General features: G+C 37.3%; 1 protein-coding gene across 1 annotated transcript in view; it reads left to right on the top strand.

Annotated features, from left to right (window-relative positions):
- Window positions 1-18,177, top strand: part of ATG3 (autophagy related 3) — a 34,708-nt gene extending 16,531 nt beyond the window's left edge. The window contains exons 5-12 of the mRNA XM_005903366.2: window positions 4,431-4,538; window positions 7,225-7,274; window positions 9,347-9,428; window positions 13,431-13,465; window positions 13,703-13,858; window positions 14,506-14,633; window positions 16,329-16,397; window positions 17,910-18,177. Of these exons, the coding sequence (XP_005903428.1) occupies window positions 4,431-4,538; window positions 7,225-7,274; window positions 9,347-9,428; window positions 13,431-13,465; window positions 13,703-13,858; window positions 14,506-14,633; window positions 16,329-16,397; window positions 17,910-17,991 (710 nt within the window). The 3' untranslated portion in view covers window positions 17,992-18,177. The remainder of the gene's footprint in view (window positions 1-4,430; window positions 4,539-7,224; window positions 7,275-9,346; window positions 9,429-13,430; window positions 13,466-13,702; window positions 13,859-14,505; window positions 14,634-16,328; window positions 16,398-17,909) is intronic.
- Window positions 18,178-25,558: the final 7,381 nt, after the last annotated feature.

Below are 25,558 nucleotides of genomic sequence, written 5' to 3'. Positions count from 1 at the left end.
CTGTGAGGGGCAGGTGTGGAGGTGGTGCAGCTGCTTGAGTCGCAGGGGTTCTGGCAGCACCAGGTACTCAGAGGAGTTGGGGGCTCAGGCAGCAGGAAATACAGTGCTCTAGAAGGGTTTGGCAACTAGTATTGGCCAATATTGGAGAAGGAAATGGCAACCCACTCTAGTGTTCTTGCCTGGAGAATCCCAGGGACAGAGGAGCCTGGTGGACTGTCGTCTTTGGGGTTGCACAGAGTCAGACACGGCTGAAGCGACTTAGCAGCAGCAGCAGCAGCATAGGCCAATATGCTCCAGTATTCTTGCCTGGAGAACCCCCGTCCCTGACAGAGAAGGCTGGCAGGCCACAGCCCACAGGGTCGCAGAGAGTTCGACATAACCTAAGAGACCCTGTGTGCATAGACACGACTTTTTTTTGCCTGTGGCAGCTCTACCCCAGTGAGAGTTCAGCATGAAGGTAGCGCAGCTGCTTGGCTTGCGGGTACCCTCGCGGCGCCAAGTGTGCAAGGACACGGACTACCTCTGCCGCAGGAGTTATGGCCCTATCAGTTTTTTTGAGCCTTTTGTAGCTGGTGATCAGAAGGCCTATTTGGCCAGTCTTTGTCTGTAGTAGCTCTGCCCAGATAGGCACTTACAGGGCTCCCTTGTGTGGGGTCCTTCTCTGTTGTTTGGTGCATCAGGCACATAGAGGGGCCCCCTGCCTGGGATCCTACTCTGTAGATCGGCGCATCAGGCACTTAAAGGGGCACCGTGGGTGGGGTCCTACTCTCTAATTCAGTGCATCAGACATTTGATGGGCCAGCCTTTCTGTTGTTCAGGGGCTGATGCTGGCATGTCAGGGGAGAGAGATTATGATTATGGCTCTACCCCCTACACATGACTCAGCCGTATTGCCTTGCTTCCTTGGCTGCCCGGCTCTCCTCCATCGGCATTTCCCACCACAGACTCCTCCTTCACATCCCCTCAGTCCATCTCTCCGCAGTCAACAGCAGCCCTCACCCTGGGATTGCTCCACGATCCCTAAACTCCAGTTCCCAGCCACTGTGCCATGTAGGGTATGTATGGCTGGGGCAAGGATTGTCTGATTCTCATTCCATTATAGTCAGTCAGTTCAGTTGCTCAGTCATGTCAACTGTTTGTGACCAATGGACTGCAACACACCAGGCCTCCCTATCCATCACCAACTCCCGAAGTTTACTCACTCATGTCCATTGAGTCAGTGATGCCATCCAACCATCTCATCCTTTGCCCTCAGTGAGTGGGGGAACTGAAGCAGAGGTCTGATTTGCACATTGGGGTGTCTGAGTCACAGGAGAAACATTTAAGGCTAAGAGGGAAACAGCTGATTTGTGACAGCCTAAATGGCTCCAAAATCATTGCAGATGATGACTGCAGCCATGAAATTAAAAGGCCTTTGCTCCTTGGAAGAAAAGCACTTCTGTGTCCGAAGGTGTATTCCTGATGTATCCATGGAGAGAGATGTATTCCATGTCCACCTGCTACTCTGCCATCTTGTTCCTCTTGCTTACTGATTGTAATTTGTGCTTAAAGTTGTACTTCTAGCTTCTCTCCGACAGAAAGTTGGAAATTTAATGACATTCTGAATGTTATATGAAAGTGAAAGTCATTCAGTCATGTCCGACTCTTTGTGACCTCATGGACAGTCCATGGAATTCTCCAGGCCAGAATACTGGAGTGGGTAGCCTTTCCCTATGGTAAAGTTTTTTTTTCCTATGGATTTTCTATGGTAGACTATTTTTTTCCATGCTTGATTTTATCTCCATTTTGTTATTTCTTTTTGCCAAAAAGTGTAGATTGATGATGGGAATGGCTCTAAGCAAAATTGGACTTCTTATTGGGCTTTTTTTTTTTTTTTTTTTTTGCTGCACTGACTGTAATGGCATACAGGATCTTAGTTCCCTGGCCAGAGATTGAATCCATGCTGCCTCCAGTGGAAGTGCAGAGTCATATCAGCAGGACTGCCAAGGAAGTCCCCTTGTTGGACCTTTTTTTTTTTTTTAATGTATTTATTTTAATTGGAGGTTAATTACTTTACAATATTGTATTTGTTTTGCCATACACTGACATGAATCTGCCACGGGTGTACATGTGTTACCCACCTCCCTTCCCATCCCATCCCTTTGGGTCATCCCAGTGCATCAGCCCCGAGCATCCTGTATCATGCATCGAACCTGGACTGGCGATTCATTTCTTATATGATATTATACATGTTTCCATGCCATTCCCCCAAATCATCCCACCCTCTCCCTCTCCCACAGAGTCCAAAAGACTGTTCTGTACATCTGTGTCTCTTTTGCTGTCTCGCATACAGGGTTATCGTTACCATCTTTCTAACTTCCATATATATGTGTTAGTATACTGTATTGGTGTTTTTCTTTCTGGCTTACTTCACTCTGTATAATAGGCTCCAGTTTCATCCACCTCATTAGAACTGATTCAAATGAATTCTTTTTAATGGCTGAGTAGTACTCCATTGTGTATATGTACCACAGCTTTCTTATCCATTCGTCTGCTGATGGACATCTAGGTTGCGTCCATGTCCTGGCTATTATAAACAGTGCTGGGATGAACATTGGGGTACACGTGTCTCTTTCCCTTCTGGTTTTCTCAGTGTGTATGCCCAGCAGTGGGATTGCTGGGTCATAAGGCAATTCTGTTTCCAGTTTTTTAAGGAATCTCCACACTGTTCTCCATAGTGGCTGTACTAGTTTGCATTCCCACCAACAGTGTAAGAGGGCTCCCTTTTCTCCACACCCTCTGCAGCATTTATTGCTTGTAGACTTTTGGATAGCTTCCATTCTGACCGGCGTGAGATGGTGCCTCATTGTGGTTTTGATTTGCATTTCTCTGATAATGAGTGATGTTGAGCATCTTTTCATATGTTTGTTAGCCATCTGTATGTCTTCTTTGGAGAAATGTCTATTTAGTTCTTCGGCCCATTTTTTGATTGGGTCGTTTATTTTTCTGGAATTGAGCTACAGGAGTTACTTGTATTTTTGAGATTAGTTGTTTGTCAGTTGCTTCATTTGCTGTTATTTTCTCCCATTCTGAAGGCTGTCTTTTCACCATACACAAAAATAAACTCAAAATGGATTAAAGATCTAAACATAAGACCTTCAGAAACTATAAAACTCCTAGAGGAGAACATAGGCAAAACACTCTCTGACATAAATCACAACAGGATCCTCTATGACCCACCTCTCAGAATATTGGAAATAAAAGCAAAAATAAATAAATGGGACCTAATTAAAAGCTTCTGCACAACAAAGGAAACTATAAGCAAGGTGAAAAGACACCCTTGTGGGACCTTTTAAGTGGACTTCATAATTATAATCTTTTCAGCTACTTAATTATCAGTCTTTTTTAAACCTAAGTTTTTCATGGAAGGTATAATTGATACTACTTTTGATATCTAAAATCTCAAAGCTAGAGGTTTTATTATCCATTGTATCATTGAAAGATTACCTGTAGGCACAAACGTGTTTCTGAAACAAGTATTTATGAAATTAATGAGGTTATTTTGAAGCTAATTTGAAAACATCAAAAGGTTGTTACATTCACAGTCTAATGACATATAACAATGCATTGATTTGTGTTCTACTCATTATAGGAAAGGCAAAATATGTACAAAACATCACTTTTGTATCAATATAGTTTATATCAATATAGTTTTTGATGGGATTGGTCAGTTTATATCAATATAGTTTTTGATGGGATTGGTCATGTCTATCTTGCTTGTTTTTAAAAAAAATCAAGAGATTAATAGCACTTTGGTGACCCCACACTGCAATGTTTTTACCTTATAATTTTTCAGTTTTAGGCTTATGTGAATAATACCTGTTGATCGAAGCATATGCTATATGAAGAACTTGGCACCAATTTGTGTGAGAGAGTAAAATTTAGCAGATTAGTGAACTTTACACTGGTTTATCCATTATTAATAGCTGGAGCTTAAATACAAATTATGAAGCTCATATTGAAAGTTACTTTAACGTTGTAAACCAGAGGTCACCTCTACCACCTCTGAGTATGACAAGTAGTGCCTCCATGTTCTGAGAGTAAAGTACTAAAATGATATGTTATTCATTAGCCTGAGGTTGAACAATGTCATCTCTGACTTCAGGTTTGCTGATCACAGATCATAAAGGTAGAGCATACTTTGAACACTCTCAGTAGAGCCTTTCTACTTGTCTTCTCACAAAGCTATTTAGGGAAAGATAAGTGTCATCAAATAATTATATGTCTGTTGATTGAGTGTAACTCTTAAATACTCTTATTAGAAATAAAATATAATATTCACTTAATATTTTGATGGTAGGAATATATTTTGTGGAATAAACTCTCTTTTAAAAATGGATTTACAGAAAGCAGAATATATCCTAGTAACTGCCCTTGGCATTTCTTTATAGTTCCATGCTATAAGCGGTGTAAACAGATGGAATATTCAGATGAATTGGAAGCTATCATTGAAGAAGATGATGGCGATGGGGGATGGGTAGATACTTATCATAATACAGGTAAGAGGAGAATAGAATGGCATGTGTTTAATTTCTTTTAAACTCTTTTGCAATCTTTTATAACAGCCTTGATTTAAAAAATAAAGCAACACAAGGTATAGTTTTGTACCAGAAGATTTTTATGTGAAAAGAAGCTGGAGAACAAATTAGGAAAAAATGCCTTTGGAGTGTACCACATTTTATAGTACTGTGCTACTTGCCACTATGCACTGCCAAATATACCATGAAGGCAAAAGTATTGCTTTCAGTTGAGATTCACTGCAGTAGTCAGAATGCTAAATAATCTGCACAGGAAAAAGTACCTCTTTCAGTTCGTTTTTCCTCTGCTCAGGAAAGGACACTGCCATCTGTTTCCTTAAATGATTCAAAAACAGATTCAGGACCTGAGTTCCTTGAAGCTTTCTTGTTCCTTAATGAGTTGAATATTGTTATGTCAAGGCCTAGAGAAACTAGCAGTTTGAAGAACTTCTTAAAATAATTTCAAAATCATCCTCTTTCCTCAACTGAATAGTGCTGTTAGACTTTTTGTATGTTTTTTCCCCTGCATCTTCCAAAAATCTTTCCATTTTTCTGTTTTTGTCTTCATTACTGGAAGATGTGGATGGCACGTCTGTAAGAAATTGCCTGTTGATAGAGTAGAGCCACTGGTTATAGCACTGTGTTTCTGATGTCAAGTTAGCCTCTCAGTTGTCTAGTTGTATTCCTTAATCCCTGTCCCAGAAACCAGGTGCATATTTACAAAGGCATTCATCACAGAGATAAGCAGGTGTTGGAATGATTGTGCTGTGCTGTCCTTAGTCAGTCAGTTGTGTCCAATCCTTTGAGAGACCCCATGGACTGTAGCCTGCCAGGCTCCTCTGTCCATGAGGATTCTCCAGGCCAGAATACTGGAGTGGGTTGCCGGATAACCCTTCCTCCAGGGAATCTTCCCAACCCAGGGATTGAACCAGGTCTCCACATTGCAGGTGGATTCTTTACAGTCTGAGCTACCAGGGTAGCCCAAGAATACTAGAGTGGGTAGCCTATCCCTTCTCCAGGGGATCTTCCTGACACAGGAATCAAACTGGGGTGTCCTGCATTGCAGGCAGATTCTTCACCCTCTAAGCCATTAGGGAAGTCCTTTTACATGATTGTGGAAGCTAGCAATTCTGAAATGTAAAGGACAGGCTGGCCAGCAGCCTAAAGACTGGTAATGGTCAGTTGATACAGCTAGAGTCTGAGGCCAGTCTGGAAGTAGAATTAATTCCTCTAGAGACTGTCTTTTTTTCTTAAGAAAAAAAGTCTATTAAGAGACTAAGTCTCTTTTTCTTAACCATCTGCTGATTGAATGAGGCTCACCTACATTATGGAGAGTGATCTGCTTTACTCTTAAGTATACTGATTTAAATGTTAAGCACATTTAAAAAATAACCTTCAGAAGTAACATTTAGACTGCTGTTTGATCAAACTATGGGATACAATAACCTACCCAAGTTGACATATGAGATTAACCATCACAACTGGTACAGTGTTACCTTCATAAGAATCCTTTCAGCTTTCTTTTTCTTTTCCAATGTGTCCTCCTTTTAGGAGAGTCTGATTTAATGGGATGCTACTGCATTATATTTAGATGGATTGAAGAGGTTTATTTTGTTGGTTTCTGTGAAGTCTCAGTGAGTTGTAATAGAAATCCATTATGTTAATAATCATACCTATTATAAAATAATTTCTAGAAAAACTACTCTGATATAAAAGCTTTATGCTTGAGCTATGGATTGTGACTGACATTTTCTATTTGAAAGTAACTCTTTGGATTGGATATATTGAACAGATATATCAAAGCTTCAGAAGATAAACAAAGGAGCAAAGCAATATTTCGTGTTTAGGGTTTTTTTTTTTTTTTCCTTTACTGTTTCCCATCCTTGTTGAATCATTTGAAAACACTGATGGATGTCTTGAATTAGAAATATTATTTAGCTGACTTATGATCCTGCCATCTTCTTAATGTCACCTTCATTGAGACAAGTGGTTTCCAAGGTAGCTGTTTAATGAGGTACAGTGGACAGAGCACTGAACCGAAGAGTAGGTGTGGATTTGAATCCCAGGTTCTTCATGTAACTGTGAGATTTATACAAGTTTCTTTCTCTGGAGACTTCATTTCTTTATAGGGAGAAACCATTACCGTGACTACTTTACAAAACAGTGTTTGTGAGAACTATATAAAATACAGAAGCAGTAAAATAGAAAGTCTTATATAAATCTGATGTGAATATTACTTCCTTTGGATGTCCTAGATCTCTGAAGCAAATAACATATTTAACATAACCATTATCTTACTCAGAAAATTTCATTGCAGGTTATATGACCCCTATAGTCTCTTTACTTTGTGAGAATATTTATTTTGATAGGCTCACACAAGGGAAGTAAATAAAATAAATGAAGGATACTAAATGAGGAAAGATAGGCTAGGATAATTTATGGTAAAATATTAAACTGATATTTTAAAAGTTATTTAATTTTGAGAAGTACCTTTGTGATTATTTATTACCATTAGAGTTCATTTGTAAAAGTTCTGCTAACATTGCTTTCTCATTTCAGAGAATTTTGAGAATTTGGATAATGTTAAAAGTTTTTATATTGCTCAAATCAGGTAAATTGAAGATCTTTACAACTTAATTTTAGTTATTTTCTGCTGAATTTTAAACAGGTATTGCAGGAATAACCGAAGCAGTTAAGGAGATTACACTGGAAAGCAAGGTAATGGTTAATTAGTTATGTTTTTAAATTCAGTGACCTAGTTATTTGCTTGTATATTTATTTTGAGGTTATTCATATCATTCATATGCAAACTCTTACTATCAGTATTTATTATCAACTCTTTTAAATTCCAGCTATTTTATTTCCTCTTATTTTTCTGCATCAGCATACCAAAACACTACTGTTTTCCCAGAGCTTCTCTTTTCTTTACTCTGTCAAATGGTTAAGAAAAACATTTTTTTGAGACTGTAACTGGTTAAAATCTATAAATTTTTACTATTTGGGAAGATTTCTAGGCCAGTTTACAAGAAATGGCTTTTTATTTTTAAACAAAAGTCCCACACATTCTGTAAGTGGAGGTTTTTGAGGGGATTTACTTACTTGCTGATTACTTTAATAGATTGCTGATATAAATATCGTGTTTAAATTTGTAGTTTAAACATTGTCTTAAGCAGTTTATTCATTTCTTCTGAAGTTTCTTAATTTACTGCTGATTTGAGGGATTCTTATTTTTTGTTCTGTTTTTCATTTTGAAAATTTAAAGGAAGCTTTATAGCATCCAAAATCATGACGTTTTGAATGAGTAAAAGCTAAATCACTTGGGTTATATTGTACAGTTTATTTGAAGGAAGGGTAAAAATATACAATTGGGTAGAAATTTTCTGCTTGAAACTTTTCAGTAATTTAGACTATCTATATTAGCTTTTCATTTCTAAAGAATATTTATAGTTGTCTTCATATTTTTATATAGTTGTTTGAAATATAATGTAAAACACTTTCACCTTTATATTTTCTTAACTATTTTGTTAAATAGTCCATTCTCGTAGAGGATAGACTATTTGACAGAGTAACTGTTCTTTCTGTCTTTCTGAAACAGCCGCAGCAGTTCCTAGTTTAAGATCATCGTCTTTGTGTGTTTTTGTCACTTGGATCTTTTGGGATTTGTTACTGGGGCTTAACAGAAGGTGTTAAAAACCCAAACAAGGTTTTTTCTTTTTTTTCCCAGGGTACAATTTAATGCTTGCTAGGGATTACGGTTCAGTTCATTAGTCTGAGAATTCATCCTTTTGAAGTTCTGCTTTTTGGAGAATTTGACTAAGGAGAAATTACATAAATGGCTGTGCTGCTTCAGAAGCTCTTGTTTATTCTAGCGATTAATGTGTATGGATCAGACTTTGGGAATAATAAATGGCAGAGTGTGGATCCATTGTTTTGATAGGTTTATGATAAACCCTCTCAGGAATTTGTAATAAATTTAATAATGGTTTATACGGTACTTAGTATCCCACTTAGCATTCTCATGTCTTACTAATGGTTGAGTACTTGGAATAATTTACAACTAGAATTTATCTTCCCTGTCATTTCCTATTTAATACAGAATTTACATGATTTTTTTAAATAATTTAGTGCTTAGAATACATACTATTAAAATAAAATTATAAATTAGGTGAAACTAAACGTCCAGTTTTTTGACCTACTACATTGACTTCAGATTTTTAGAATATTAATTTTGTGAAAGTGATAATTGTATATTATATTAGGCTTGTCTTTGGTTAGCATTATGTCATTTTGATGCAGATATAGTTAAGAAATTGAACTAAAATCTTATATGTTATAATAATTGTAATTGCTTAATTCAACCAGGAATGTTAAATTAGAGAATACGATAGTATTTGATTTATAATAATAATAACATATAAATGTATTGTGATTTATAAATATATATATTTATATATTTTTCTCCTTTAAGTGTATGAGTTAACTTTGAACTGACTTTCTAATACTGGTGAATTGGTTAGCTAGAAATATTGTTTTGTCAGAAGTGCAACCGGCAACAATTTTTAAATGACTCCTGGTGCTTCTATACTTTTTGTATTTTTCAGTCACAGTGGTTAGCACATGGTTTTTAATGATTGGTTTATGGGTTTATCATGAAGTAGGAGTTTTTTGAGTATAAGAAATATCTCATCATGCTTACTTTTGCAGTGGTTAGCACTGTGCTGGCATGTGGGTGCTCAGTATTTGAACTCATGAACATTTTTAAATGACTTTAAATTTAATTAATTTCAAAGGACAGTATAAAACTCCAAGATTGCTCAGCTTTATGTGAGGAGGAGGAAGAGGAAGATGAAGGAGAAGCTGCAGATATGGAAGGTATTTGTGTTATGGATTTGTTTTAATCACAATAGAGTATTGATTGTAGACTATATGTAATTGGTATGGATTAAGAATTCTACTTTATTGAGTTCTGAATTTTAACATTTAACAGCCTAGAGAGGATTTGTTTAGTTTAAATTTAATCAGTGCAGAACTTACCTTGCTCTTAGACTTTACCCAGAGCATGGCCTTGATAGCATCATTTCTGCTGGATCAGTATTGATCATAAATATTTAATGCTGGAGATAGCCATAAGATACAGATTCTTAAGCTAATTCCTAAATTCTTTCAGAACAGAAGAAAATTTGTTTAGGGATTTAGTATTTTCTTTTTCCTTTTTGATAGCATTTTACTACTTAAACCTTATGATAGTTATTCTTAATGGGGCCTTTTGAATCCTCCCACTGCTTCCTAAGAATCGGAAGTGCCTTCCTAGGATTGCCAGTTGAGAGTTGAGACTTAATGTTTTAGTAAATAATTGTTACAAGAGATTGAAACCCATTGTACTAACAGAACACAGTAATACAGGTCTAAAAGTATATGGCTATTCAAAACTTCATATTTTATTAGCATGATAATCTTTAATATGAAATTTCAGATATTTAAAAGTAGATGGAAGAAATTGCTGTCACCAGGACAACCTCTCTATTAAGCCCAATCTGTCTTTATAGTACTTACCTTCTCTGTATATTTGTTTGATTCTGTTAACCTTTTCCTCCCTTGGTTTTTATAACATGGGATTTTCCTCCTCCTTCCTTGACTGTTTCTTCTAAGTCTTCTTCCCAGGCTCTTTTACTTCTGCTTAGCTGTTAAATGTTGCTATTTTATGGTATTTCACTCTCTTTTTCTGCTCACTCCCTACACTCCCAGGTAGATTTTTATCTACTCTTGTAACTTCTGTAATTGGAGACTGTAGTCTGGCAGGAAGAATGGTGTGTAAAATGCATTAGATTTTCTATGAGAGTTTAAATATGAATATATGTATGTATAGAGAGAGGGTTAGCAGTTGGAAAAAAGAAGAGAATATGAAAAATGACAGCGCAGGCATTTTGGAGGCTGTAAAGTGGCCAAATCCCCCCAGTACCTAGAATTTAGTGAGATAGAATGCAGAAGTAGAAGATAGTATCTGTAGAGATGGCAAGTGGTGTCTGCTGAAGAGGCAGTGGCAGCTTAGCCTAATCAACCAGAGTAGCCTTGACTTAAAAAGTGAAAGTGTTAGTTGCTGAGTTGTGTCTGATTCTTTGTGACCTCATGGGTTGGACTGTAGCCTGCCAGGCTCCTCTGTCCACAGGGATTCTCCAGGCAAGAATACTGGAGTGCGTTACATGCCCTCCTCCAGGGCATCTTCCCAACCCAAGGATCAAACTCAGGTCTCCCACATTGCCGGAAGATTCTTTTACCATCTGAGCCACCAGGGAATCCTTTGACTTAAAAGTACCTTTCAAAAAGAATTAAGTAACTTTCAGTTTTGTTTCCTAAATTACTTTTGAGCTTCCATGAAACCTAGCTGTATATCTGTTCCTGGATTCTAGTGAGAATTTTATCCTTATTTCCATGTATACTTCTATTCGTTGAAGAAATCCAGATGAGTTTACTTGTAACCAAAATTGATCACAGGAAACTCATATACCATGTCTACACTCAAGACATCCACGACTAAACCCCAACCCAGATCTACTCATTTAGATTGATTTCCACATGGAAGTCTCATAGTCGTCAGACCACCTTCTTGCACAAATGCTCATTTCTGGATTCTGTCTCTCAATGGTATACAGTTGTTAAGTTGGAGCAGGAAACGTTATGAATAAAGTACTGTTTTAGTACTTCAATACTTTGGCCACCTGATGTGAAGAACTGACTCGTAAGAAAAGACCCTGATGCTAGGCAAGACTGAAGACAGGAGAAGGGGATGACAGAGGATGAGATGGTTGGATGGCGTCACTAACTTGATGGACATGAGCTTGAGCAAGCTTCGGGGGTTGGTGATGGACAGGGAAGCCTGGTGTGCTGCAGTGCATGTGGTTGCAAAGAGTCGGACATAACTGAGCAATTGAACTGAACTGAACTGAACAGTTTTTAGAGTTCAAGCTATAGAATTGCCTTAAATATCTGACTACCTTCTAGTATGTTTGTTACATTTCCCTTGGATAGAATTAAAGAAAGAATTGCTATATATGGAATTTTGCTTAAAAAGTGTCATTGGTACCTAATATAACAGTTAATTTTCATCCATTTTTCAGCAAATATTTACTGAGCAAGACAGTGTCTATATATCGGATACTACATTTGGTGGAGGAGATAAAGCAGTAGACATGATCTCAGAGAGCTAATATTTGATTTAGGGGACACAGACAAAACAATAGATAAAGCAAAACATAAACTGTCTCAGATGGTTATAAGTGTTAGGGAGAAAAGTAAAGGCAGGCAGAAATAGGGAGTCTTGTAGTAGGATGAGTGTTGTAATTTTTAAATAGGTTGGTTAAGAGAAACCTCACTGAGGATATGCCTTTTGAGTATAGCCTGACAAGTAAGCGGACAAACTGTTTGATTATCTGAGGAAGAGTACAAAGGCCCTGAAGTGGGAACACATATGACTTATATAAATACTGCAAGGAGACTCCTATTTTTAGAGAGGCGCGAGGAGAGGGTAATAAGGCATGGAGTTAGAGAGGTAACCTGGGAACCAGATGGTGTAGGGCCCTGGCTTTAACTCTGAGATGAGAAGCTGATGGGGTTTTTTTAAGTAAAGGAACAACAGAATGAGATTTTAAGATGGCTATGACTGCAGTGTTGAGAATAAAGACTGAATGGGTGTGGGACAACAGTTAGGCGTCTATTTTGATAATCTAGGCAAGAAACGACTGTGACATGGGCTCAGGTGGTAACTGGAGGTGATGAGAAACTGAGGATTCTAGATATTTTGAGGGTAGGGCCAAAAGAATATTTGTTGCTGGGTTGAATGTGACACGAGTGGTCACGTGTGACTCCAGGGTTTTTGACCTGAGTGTGTAGAATGATGTTATTCAGATGGGGAATGAATGGCTTTGGAGAGGAAGTCAGGAGCTCAGTTTTTGACATGTGATACTTGTGCTGCCCCCTAGTCATTCATTCGAGTCATAAACAAATAGTTGGGTATCAATGTTTGCAGTAAGGGAATAAATTCAAGAGTCATCAGCATTTAAAGTCATTGGGACTAGATGAAATCTTTAAGGGAGTTGGTGTGGATGAAGAAGAGGCAAGTTCCAAAAACTCAGCTTTCGGTTACTGTAGATGTTGAACAGGACCAGCATAGGAGATCGTGAAGGAAAAGTTAGTGAGGTGGGAGGAAAGCAAGGAAAATGTAGTATCTTAAAGGCTGAGGAAGGAAAACGTTGCAAGGAAGAAGAAATAAATCATGCCAGATGTTCTTAAGAGGCGAAGAGTTGACTCATTGGAAAAGACCCTGATGCTGGAAGGGATTGGGGGTAGGAGGAGAAGGGGACGACAGACGATGAGATGGCTGGATGGCATCACTGACTCGATGGACGTGAGTCTGAGTGAATTCCAGGAGTTGGTGATGGACAGGGAGGCTTGGTGTGCTGTGATTCATGGGTTCGCAAAGAGTCAGACACGACTGAGCAACTGAACTGAACTGAAGATGAAAACGAGGAATTTACCACTGGATTCAGCAAGTAGAAGTCACTGATGACCTTAACGAGCATGTCTTACGCAGTTATATAAATATCCTTGCGTACCCTATGGAGTCACCAAGGACCCTGTAGTATTATTGTGCCACTTGGTATTAGTAATAGATCAAGCCTCAAGTATGCTGACTTTCTCTGGCACTGTTAGGTAGAGTATCTGCTTCTTTAGAAATATAGAATTAGCTCTCTCATTTATTCAGTATATTCAGTCGAAACTAAAGCAAAAACCCAGGTTTTGCATTCTCTGAAGTAATATGTAATTTGGTTTAGGAAATTATTTTGAACTTGATTAATCTTTTGTTGCTTTTTATAACAGAATATGAAGAGAGTGGATTATTGGAAACAGATGAGGTTTGTAAATCGAGTTTTCTTTAGTTAATTTTTAACGAGTAAACTTGGGGATTAGTGTTCCTAATATCTTGATCTATCAAATGAGTTTTTTATGTGTACTTTGTTTATAGCATGTAACATTTTAGCTTTGAATTTTGTTATATCTGCTGTTGAATAAAAAATACATAGGATGGGAAGATTTGCCAAAACACCACATAGTGATTTTAATGGTTGTAAATTTTTCTCCACTATTACCAGGCTACTCTAGATACAAGGAAAATAGTAGAAGCTTGTAAAGCTAAAACTGATGCTGGAGGTGAGGATGCTATTTTGCAAACCAGAACTTATGACCTTTACATCACTTATGATAAATATTACCAGACACCACGACTATGGTTGTTCGGCTATGATGAGGTAAAACTAAAGAAAAATTTATTTTAGTGTAAATATTTAAAATTTGAGGGTTGAATTCTTTTGTCATTAAGTCCATGGGTATATATTTTGGCCTTTAAAGTTTTAGGAATCATTTGTTTTGTTATTTTGTGATTAATGTTGAATTCGATTCTTATTTTGAAGAAACTAGGAATTATTCAATGTGAAACAACACTGCTAAGGATTAAACAGAAATAATCTGTTAACGTTTATTCCTTGGTCCCTAGAGCTTACCCCTTCGAAATGTGAAGAAAATTGAAGTTGGTTTGTAATAAAGGAAAACTAAAATAAAATTAACTTGTTTAACCTGTCATTCCAGTGACTATAAATGGAAAACAAGTAGGCCTAAAAGATGTTATAAAGTTATAAAATGTTTTGATAGCTCTGAACTTGCCTTTTTGTGGACTTTTTTCTGTATTAGATGATAGCTGATGTCACATAGCCTTGATGGACAGACTCTCTTCCCTGCCTACTTGGTACTTTGCCCCAAATGATCTGGTGATTCTAAATAGTATAGAATTTGAAATTGCAAGTGATGTGGAAGGTGGGGCTAAGTATATTTATAAAGACTAAAGTTTAAGCCTAAAAGTTCTTAAACAGTAATTTCAAAGCATTTTTTATGGTTTCAGCAACGGCAGCCTTTAACAGTTGAGCACATGTACGAAGACATCAGTCAAGATCATGTGAAGAAAACAGTGACCATTGAAAATCACCCTCATCTCCCACCACCTCCTATGTGTTCAGTTCACCCATGCAGGTGTGTGTTGTGTGTGTGTACACTTCATGGATTTACCACTTGAGAGTCTGTGTAAACAGTGTCTGAACAGAAAAAAATTTACTTCATAAATAAAATTCTATTGTCTTCCTTAGAAATGTTTTTGTGTTTAAGTAATATATAAGACCAAAAAAAAATTTATCAATTTCTTCTAAGTTTCAATTCATTAAGAATATTTTTTTGTTCTTTTGTGTTGTGTTACAGTATAGATTTTTGTGATTTTACTCCTTTTATTAGCTCCAGGAATATTTTGGAAGATTCTTTTTAGATTAAAAAATACTAATGGTTTGCTCTGTTGTGATCTTTCTGTGAATGTGGAATATAAAGTTACCGCTGCTGCTGCTGCTAAGTCACTTCAGTCATGTCCGACTCTGTGCAGCCCCATAGACAGCAGCCCACCAGACTCCCCCGTCCCTGCATTCTCCAGGCAAGAACACTGGAGTGGGTTGCCATTTCCTTCTCCAATGCGTGAAAGTGAAGTTGCTCAGTGGTATCTGACTCTTAGCGACCCCATGGACTGCAGCCTACCAGGCTCCTCCATCCATGGAATTTTCCAGGCAAGAGTACAGGAGTGGAGTGCCATTGCCTTCTCCGATATAAAGTTAACTTTGTGCTTTTTCTAGGTAACCTATTAATCTCCTTTTATTGGTTAGTGAAGGGAGATGTGTGCAAAATTTCTATTCTCCTCTACTTTTCAGTTAAGTTTCCAACCCTACCAAATCAAGTACATTTTCTAATTTGGTATTTCTTTGTATCAGTGTGTTTTCACAGGGCTAAAAAAGTGACACTGAGTCTATATACATAATCAAGGCATTTTAGGCCTTGCCATTGGCTGCTTCAGATTATGTCTTCATATTCTCAGGGCCAGTACATTTACTCTCATCTTCTAAGTTGATTGCCTCTGTCATGAAGGTTGCATTCAGAGATTGAAGTAGTGCTATTTAAGCCAGGATACATATAAAAGTTCATTTCTTCTGTATGATGCCCTTTACTCAGTTAATTTGCTCAGATAATTACTCTGATATCCCTGTTTTATGTAGCATAGGAGATTTACCAGTTGGCCATGAAAAGATTTGTGGAAAACTTTAGATAAAGATCCTTTATATAAAGGCAAAATTTTTTTTTCTAATTAGAATCAGATAATTTTTATCTGAAAAAAAATATATATATGAACTTTGACCAACTGGCTTTTCTTTAACTGAGTTGTGGCTTATTCTCTATTAAATATTTAAGCAGTCAAAATCACAGCATTATAAATACTTCTTTTTTGTTGTTGTTTTTTACCAACCATTTTCATGTAACTTTTTTGAATTTGTCTGGTTGGATTCTTGTTTATTTCTCAGAGCAGAAAGCCTTTGCTCTGCAGTTGTGCCCTGGTATGATTTCCCTTTCTCTGATTTTCTTCCCTACCCCACTTCCGCCCCCATCATAGGAAAGCTAACTAGTTCTATTGTGTTCCTTTGTGACTACCATAGCTTTTTAAAATTAGCCCCTCCCCCGGTAAAATTGTCTGCATGACTCAACAGTCTGGCTTGTTGGAGAGTAGGGAGGAGAATATTTTACGTAATTACTGTTATATATTAAAATCACTGACAGTAAAAATTTTCACAAACAAAAACTTGCTTTTCCTATTTTGATCCAGTTGACCTATGCTAATATTTATTCTTTTGCATTTAGGCATGCTGAGGTGATGAAGAAAATCATTGAGACTGTTGCAGAAGGAGGGGGAGAACTTGGTGTTCATATGTATCCTTACCTGTCTGTGTATGTGACTAGAGGCAAAGTGCTTCTGGGATTTTTTTCCCCCTTTTTGAGAAATTTAGCCCCTCATATGTGGAAATTTTAGTGGGAGTCTTTATTTGGAAAATGTTGCACTGTGATAGTTCTGGCCTGGTTCAGTTGTTGAGCACGTATCCCTGTGTGAACCAGTTCACTCTGCTTTATTACAGAGCTTCAGAGCAATATGTGCTTCTAGGTAGCAGGTTGCCAAGTACCTTTGTTTGTTCAGAAGGCAATGGCTGAGAGTATGCAATTCATAACTGTTAACTCTTGATGGGAAAGAAACTCAAAACGCTTAGTCTGTTGATGAAAGATGAGTAACCTATGAATTTAGAGGATAACACATGAATATCTTTTCCTCAAGATATATTCCTAATTTAGCATGTTATCAAAAGTGTACTTTCCTATCAGGTAAAAAGTAAAGTTGGGTTTTGTCTGAGATCTCTGAAGTGAAGAAAAGTAAAAAGCACATGAATTCTATTTCAGGTAGTCTTCAAATACAGTATTCTCATTTTTCTCCAGATACGAGTACCCATTTATTTTTCTGGGGTTGACAAGAGGAATTAAGTGAACTACTGGATCCTGAAATACACATGCCCATAGCCTGGATTTGTGATAAGCAACCAAAGTCAATGGTTTAAATACCAAACAGCTTAAATGAGTGGTTCATGCCACTCACTGTTAGATGTAGACTGAGGGGTTGCCACTGTCTTGGAACTATAGATAACATGAGCATTGCTAACAGAATGTGTGTCCCTCAGAGAAACACTGAGCTGGTGTGATATTGAAACAACCAGGAGTTTTTGGTCCAAACCAGATTTACTGTTGAAAGCCTATTATGCATAATATGAGTATTCATCTCTATTTTTGAAGCTATATAGCAACTTGGAAGACTCTATGTAATTCTAATTGAGTCATCAATTAAAAATTAAGCTCTTAATGTTTCTAAGTGCAGTGGAACATAGGAAAAAAATTCAGAAATTTGTTAGACAGTCCAGTATAGCAGATTCTATGGCAGGTACATATACTAACCAAGAATCAGTCCTTATCGAGGATTTTTACCTATTTTTTGTTCTTTTGCTTCAGTATTTTTATATTCTTCACACTGTCTCATTTTCTAACATACTCTAAAAAACTTACAGGCAGTAAAAAAGCCATTTCCCACTCATTTAAATATGTGCAACAGTGTCCTTACTTATATATTAAAATATTTGGGCTGATAAGAACTTGTACTTTTTAAGAAGTCTTAACATGCAAATATTAAATCGGGATAAGTCAAGCATTCTTAAAGTTGTAGAGAGCCTTGTGTTGAATAGACACCAGCTTGCATGAATGAATGTTTTTTTTTTTAATATACTTGATTTAAGATTCTGTGTTCTATAAATTTTCTGAGGAGTTACTGCTTAATAAAATGGATAATTACAATGTTAGCTTAAATCGGAATTTACCAATCTATTTTCCTTAGCTAAAAACCTTTAGGTATCTTCTAATTTTCTTGAAATTTGTACAAGCTGTCATTCCAACAATAGAATATGACTACACAAGACACTTCACGATGTAACAGAGAGTACAGAATCTATCCTAATTATTGGTTCTGATTTTTAAGGAATTAACCCATAGATGTGACCATTGACCATATTCACCAATATGTACAATTTCTCTAATAAAGAGACTTATGTTTATGCATTAAATAAAAACTGTTCCACTACCAGCCTTATTTGTTTAATAAAAATGAGTGTAAAGAGACTGTTTTTCTTGCTTCTTATCAAAAAGGTGGTAATAGCATTTTTCTTAAATAATAATTCTTTAAGTGTAGAAATATACAGAATGATGATAAGAGTATTTTTGGTTCACATTTATGAGGAAGGTATTTAAATGTGTATTTGTGTGTGAGAGCTGGGACTAGAAAATACTGCATGCTAGACTCCCTCTCCCTTCTTTTCTCTTGCTCTTTGTTCCTTTTGTTTTCCCTCTATCTCCCTAAGTCTCCTATCTGCTAATAGTTAACATTGATGAAGTACTTACTGTACGCCAGGAAATTAAGTGCTTATTTTCTTAAGTTAATGCTTCCAGAGTAATTCTCGATTCAAGAATATTTTTCTTATTGTGATTGCCTGTGTGTGCGTGTGTACACGTGCATGCTTAGTTCTGTCCATCCAACTCTTTGTGACCCCATGGACTAAAGCCCACCAGGTTCCTCTGTCCATGGGATTTCCCAGGCAAGAATACTGAAGTGGGTTGCCATTTCCTTCTCCAGGGGATAGAATATTAGCATTTCAATTGAATTAAATTTAATTAACATTAAAATTAAGTTAATATTAAAGTTTAAAGAAGTCCCTTTGTTGTATAGTTTATAGATCTGGGTCTGGGAGTTCAGAAAGGGTAAGTGTGCAAGAACACTCACAGAGCCAAGGAGTAGAACGCAGGCCCTTTGAGAACTCCATTTACATTCTGTTACCGCTTTAGCACGTACCAGGAGTGGCTGACCGCGTTTAAGGAACCTTAGTTTCTAGGTTTGTTTTTTTTTATCATTATTCAAAAATACTCTCTTTACCTTCAGTGCCCCTTTATTTTTCCCCCTTTTCCAATTTTAACCCAGTTTTTGTGTTTTAAGGAAATCTCCATAATGAAAATAATGACTGAATAGCCTGCTTGCTCATGTATGCCACCAGGTTACTCTTTAAATTAATCTTCAGCTGATGTTGGGCTTCCCTGGTGGCTCAGACGGTAAAGAATCTGCTTGCACTGTGGGAAACCTGGATTTTATCCCTGGGTTGGAAGGATCCCCTGGAGGAGGACATGCCAACCCACTCCAGTATTCTTGCTTGGGGAATCCCCATGGACAGAGGAGCCTGGTGGGCTGCAGTCCATGGGGTTGCAAAGAGTCGGATATGACTGAGCAACTAAGCACTCAACTGATTTTACTGAAATATCCTATTTTTTAATACCTTTAAATGATATGTAATAATAGGTATTATCACATTGTCAACGTTTTCTCCCAATTAAGCCTTATTTATTGTAAATACAGATATTCTCAAATCTTATTTTAAGCTAACAGTCATTTATTTCAGTCACCACTAGGTGGCATAAATGATTTTGTTGGTCAAACCTTAGTTTCAGATCTTTTTTTTCCTATTGAAATCTTTGTATGGGTGCCTACTATATAAAATAGGGTTTCCCTAGTGGCTCAGTTGGTAAAGAATCCACCTGCAGTGCAGGAGACCCAGATTCAATCCCTGGGTGGGGAATACCCCCGGAGAAGGAAATGACAACCCCAAAATAGAAATGGAAATGTTAATGGTGTAAGTGTGTTATAGAGTTCAGGTTTCTAGCACTCAAGAAAAATGGGGTTGGTTTGATGAACAGTGAAGTTGTTGATGAACTTAGAATTGGTATTCAGATTATGTGCGACAGTCTTATAAGCCCTCACATCTAGTTTATTTTTTATATTAGCTTCATGTCATTCTTAAATGTCTGATTTGCATATGTAGTAGTAAATGATGATAGTTTTTTTTTTCCTAACTTTTTTTTGGAAGTAATTTTATATTTTTGGAAGAATTTCAAGTCCTGTACATCCTTCGCCTAATTTCCTCTAATGTTAATACCTTGCATAACCATGATACACTTATCAAAACTAAGAAATTAATGTTGATACAATACTATTAAGTAAACTACAGATTTCTTTGAGCTGTTTGTGCATTTTTTTCCTTGTCTCTTTTATGGTAGTGAGATACAATATTACATCTTTTCATGTGCCTGTTGGCCATCTGCTTTTCCTTTGGAAAAATGTCTATTCAGTTCTCTGCAGTTTTAAATTAGATTTTATTTTTGATGATGAGTTGCATAGGTTATTAGTTTATGTTGAATATTAACCCCTTATCAGTCACATTATTTGCAAATATTTTCTCCCATTTAGTCGGTTGTCTGTTTTGTTGGTGGTTTTCTTTTTGGTATAGCCATTTTAGAGAGGAAACTGGTAGTAAGTGGTCACATTAAGTATGTCTCCTCAGTTTCAGTAATTTTGCTGAAGTGGCTAACAGAACTCAGGGAAACATTTAACGTTTATCAGTTTCTAAAGGATATGATGAAGAGCACACATGAGCAGCTAGATGAAGAGTGAGGTCTGGAAAAGTCCCGGTACAGAAGCTTCTGTTTCTGTGGAGTTGGGGTGCATCACCCTCTCAGAGTGGATGTGTTTGCCAACCTGGAAGATCTCCAAACACCATACTGTTGGGATTATTGTTCCTTACATAGGCGTGATCAATAATTAACTCTGTTTCTAGCCCTCTTCCCTCTCTGGAGGATGGGGAGGTGGGACTGAAAATTCTACACTTCTAAGCATGGCTTGGTCTTTCTGGTTATGAGTCCAATCCAAGAGCCCACTCAAAATTATCTTGACAGAACAGATGTTCTTAGTGCTCTTATCACTTCGGAGTTTAAGGATTTTAGGAACATTGTCAGGAACTGAGGGTAGAGTCCTATGTGTGTGTGTGTGTATGTATATATATATATGTGTGTTATATATATATAATATATACATACATATATATACATACATATATATGTATGTATATATATATTTTATGTGTATATATATATATATATATACACACACACATAAACATACATTGATTATTATAGGGAACATTTGGAGGATGCTTGTTGCTGTTTTGTTTCTGGTGACAGGAGTTGGAAGTGATCTGGGAAATAATCATTGGTTGAGATACCAGGTCCTGTACAACCATTAAATACATAATAGATAGACATGAAACAGCCTGGCTAGATCTTAAACATAGTTGTAAATTTAGTAAGTCTCAGTTGTTTTCTTTTATAGTTTCCTCTTTCATTTTTATTTTGTTCCTATTTAATCTCAAATATGTCTAAAGCAAAACTCCTGATTTTATATTCACTGCCAAACAGCACCTACCGTAACCAAAATGCTAACAATAAAAACCCATTCACTTTCAATTCTATCCACTTGACACCACTGCTACCTGCCCAGCTGCTGAGCCAAAACCCTGGGTCATCCTCTTGCCCTCTGTCTACCCTATCCCACTGATACATTTCATGTCTCTCAAAAAATGAGTCCTGTCTTCTACTTCCACGACATGTCCTGGTGCCTGGGACTCTGTATTAAACCAGCAACTCCCAAGGTTTTATTGTAGCAGATTGATTCATGGATCACAGTAGAGAAACCTAAAGAAACACACTGTTGCTCTTAGTTGAGTTTGAACTTCCTTTTTGATAAATTTTGGGGAAAAATTAGAGGAAGATACTTTGAGAGGCTTTTTCAACAAGTTACTTTTGTGATTCCTTTATTAACAGTTTATCAACTGGTCGTAAAAGGTAATACCTTCCAGATTTATCTCCCAGTACAGCTGATAGCATGGAAGTTTAGAAAACAGGAAGTAGCTAAGAGCTGTCTCTGAAGCCAATATTTTAATTCCATGGTCCTTTTCTGGGATGTTGGTTGGTTCCCTTGTCACTGAACATCCAGGTTCCTCACCTACAAAGGGAGCATAGCATTTTCTAGCCGTAGAGTTGTTAGGAGGGTTGAAGGAAATGATGTGTGTAAAGCATTTAGCATAGTGCTTGACCTCTTTGCTGGGCTGCTAGTGTGTTGATGATAGTGATTATAAATAACTCCCCACTCTAGAACTTGCAGTTTTGATGACAGAATGATCACATCCAGCAGAGGGCAGTAGAAGAACACAAGGTTAAGCATTTAAGCATTCTGAAGATGGCAGTTATCAAAAATCATGTCTTTGTCTTAGTTTTTTTTTTTTTTTTTTTTTAATGGGGAAAGGAGGTGTATGATATTGGTTACCTGCCAAGGTCCAGCCCCAGCTGACCCAGGGTATTCGAAGGAGAGATGGCTTCGGCGACCTATTTATTTATTTATCAAAGATATAAAGAGTAATAGAATGAGGATAGCTCAGTAGGAAAATTCAGTGGAGAAAAGAAGCTGAGTAGCTTGGTTTACGCGGAAAATCAATATAACCTGTGACACCAGGTTAGCTCTGACCACGGAGGCCGCAGGCGCCCTCTCGAATAGCAGAAGGTGCCCCACCTTAGACACCTTCTCAAGTGGGTCTTAGAAGCCCAGGTGAATAAATGGTCGCAGAGGATTTCCGCGCTCCAGTTGGAGACTCAGCTGGAAATTGAGGGGAAGAATGACATGGGGAGACCAAGCTTTGGTGAGCAAGGCCGGTAGCTTTATTTTCAACAGGGGTTTTTATACCCTAAGTTACACATAGAGGATAATAGGGGATGCAAAGTCAGCAGTCTTTGATCCTTATCAAAAACCAGGTTTCTTTCCTGCAAATTTATCATATACAAATGGTTTAGGTGATTTACATAATCTTCTGGCCAGAAGGCCTATTAACATTTTATGACTCTTGACAAAGACTTATTTTCTCTAAGAGTAATTATTTTAAGGTTTGGCAGCCATCTTCTGAAGGTGTTAGATAAAATTGCATTCCTATAGGGTGGATGTGTAATGGGTTTACAACAAAGGAAAGAATTTATTACCTTAAGGGTCTAAAGTTGCTAACACCAAGGCCACTACTTACATTTTTTCTACATACCAACTATATTAATTAATACATATTCAAGGATACAATACAGGGGATGTGGAAACTTGGCAGCAAGCATTGGCTCATCAGTGAAATCTTTTACTAGTTTTATTTTGACAGTTTCTAACTCTCTGAGAGGCTCTAAGCTATTTGAATATCTTAAGCTTCCCGTGCCTCTCGAGGCTGGGAGACTGTAAACAATCGTATGCATAGCTGTAGGAGTCCGGGTAAACTTGTCAGGCGAGTTAGAGAGCTATCTGAGGGATTTGGATTTAAACACTCCTAATTGCCCAGGAACTTTATTAATTGGAGCTGTAAGTTAACTCTTTGACAGAGCGAGATGGTGGTGGGGAACAGCCCCCAGTAAAGTCAGAGGTGAGAGCATAAAGCAATAAAGTAGGCAGACTCTGGTTTTTTGGGGGATAGATGCTCGAGAATATCCAGCGGGACTCCTGAGGCTCAATCCCACCTTTGTGTATGCCGAGCCTCCTTCCTCATGACCTTTGTCACGAGTAGAATGCCTCACCGGCTCCTGGCAGTTAGCCTCCTTTATGTTTGAGATCCTCACCACTTAGTTTATTGAAAAACCGCAAGGCATTCAGTTTGTCCAGTGTTTGCTTGCAGTTACTTGGTGTCTTCCCTGTCCTTCATATCTACCTTTCAGAATTAAGGGAATGGATTGATTTTTAAATTGTTTTAAAGTGTACTATGTGATGATTTGATATATGAATAATTTGAGAAGTATTCTCACAATTGAAACATATCCATCATTTCACATACTTTTTTTGATGAGGATGCTTAAGATCAATTTTCTTACCTAAATTTCAGTTGTGCAGTGTTATCAACTATAATTACCACACTGTAATTAGATCCTTATACCTTACTCATAACTGAAAGTTTAAATATCCTTTCGGAGGAGGAGCTAAGATGGCGGAGGAATAGGACGGGGAGACCACTTTCTCCCCCACAAATTCATCAAAAGAACATTTAAACGCCAAGTAAATTCCACAAAATAACCTCTGAATGCTGGCAGAGGACATCAGGCACCCAGAAAAGCAACCCATTGCCTTCGAAAGGAGAGAGAAGAAATCCAGCTCCACCCACCAGAACACCGACACAAGCTTCCCTAACCAAGAAACCTTGATAAGCCACCTGTACAAACCCACACACAGCGAGGAAACTCCACAATAAAGAGAACTCCACAAACAGCCAGAATACAGAAAGAACACCCCAAAGTCAGCAATATAAACAAGATGAAGAGACAGAGGAATACCCAGCAGGTAAAGGAACAGGATAAATGCCCACCAAACCAAACAAAAGAGGAAGAGACAGAGAATCTACCTGACAAAGAATTCCAAATAGTGATAGTGAAATTGATCCAAAATCTTGAAATCAAAATGGAATCACAGATAAATAGCCTGGAGACAAGGATTGAGAAGATGCAAGAAAGGTTTAACAAGGACCTAGAAGAAATAAAAAAGAGTCAATATATAATGAATAATGCAATAAATGAAATAAAAAACACTCTGGAGGCAACAAATAGTAGAATAACAGAGGCAGAAGATAGTATTAGTGAATTAGAAGGTAGAATGGTAGAAATAAATGAATCAGAGAGGAAAAAAGAAAAACGAATTAAAAGAAATGAGGACAATCTCAGAGACCTCCAGGACAATATTAAATGCTAAACATTCAAATCATAGGAGTCCCAGAAGAAGAAGACAGAAAGACCATGAGAAAATACTTGAGATAATAGTTGAAAACTTCCCTAAAATTGGGAAGGAAATAATCACTGAAGTCCAAAAAACCCAGAGAGTCCCAAACAGGATAAACCCAAGGCAAAACACCCCAAGACACATGTTAATCAAATTAACAAAGATTAAACACAACAAATATTAAAAGCAGCAAGGGAAAAACAAATAACACACAAGGGAATTCCCATAAGGATAACAGCTGATCTTTCAATAGAAACTCTTCAAGCCAGGAGGGAATTGCAAGACTTACTTGAAGTGATGAAATAAAATAACCTACAGCCCAGATTATTGTACCCAGCAAGGATCTCATTCAAATATGAAGGAGAAATCAAAAGCTTTACATACAAGCAAAAGCTGAGAGAATTCAGCACCACCAAACCAGCTCTCCAACAAATACTAAAGGATATTCTCTAGACAGGAAACACAAAAAGGGTGAATAAATTCGAACCCAAAACAATAAAGTAAATGGCAATGGGATCATACTTATCAGTAATTACCTTAAACGTAAATGGGTTGAATGCCCCAACCAAAAGACAAAAGACTGGCTGAATGGATACAAAAGCAAGACCCCTATATATGTTGTCTACAAGAGACCCACCTCAAAACAGGGGAAACATACAGACTGAAAGTGAAGGGCTGGAAAAAGATTTTCCATTTAAATAGAGACCAAAAGAAAGCAGGAGTAGCAAATACTCATATCAGATAAAATAAACTTTAAAACAAAGGCTGTGAAAAGAGACAAAGAAGGTCACTACATAATGATCAAAGGATCAATCCAAGAAGAAGATATAACAATTATAAA

Source organism: Bos mutus, chromosome 1 (assembly GCF_027580195.1).
Source record: "Bos mutus isolate GX-2022 chromosome 1, NWIPB_WYAK_1.1, whole genome shotgun sequence".
NCBI classification, from domain to species: domain Eukaryota; kingdom Metazoa; phylum Chordata; class Mammalia; order Artiodactyla; family Bovidae; genus Bos; species Bos mutus.
Note: the sequence above shows the minus strand (reverse complement) of the source record. Positions and strands in the feature narration are given on the sequence as shown.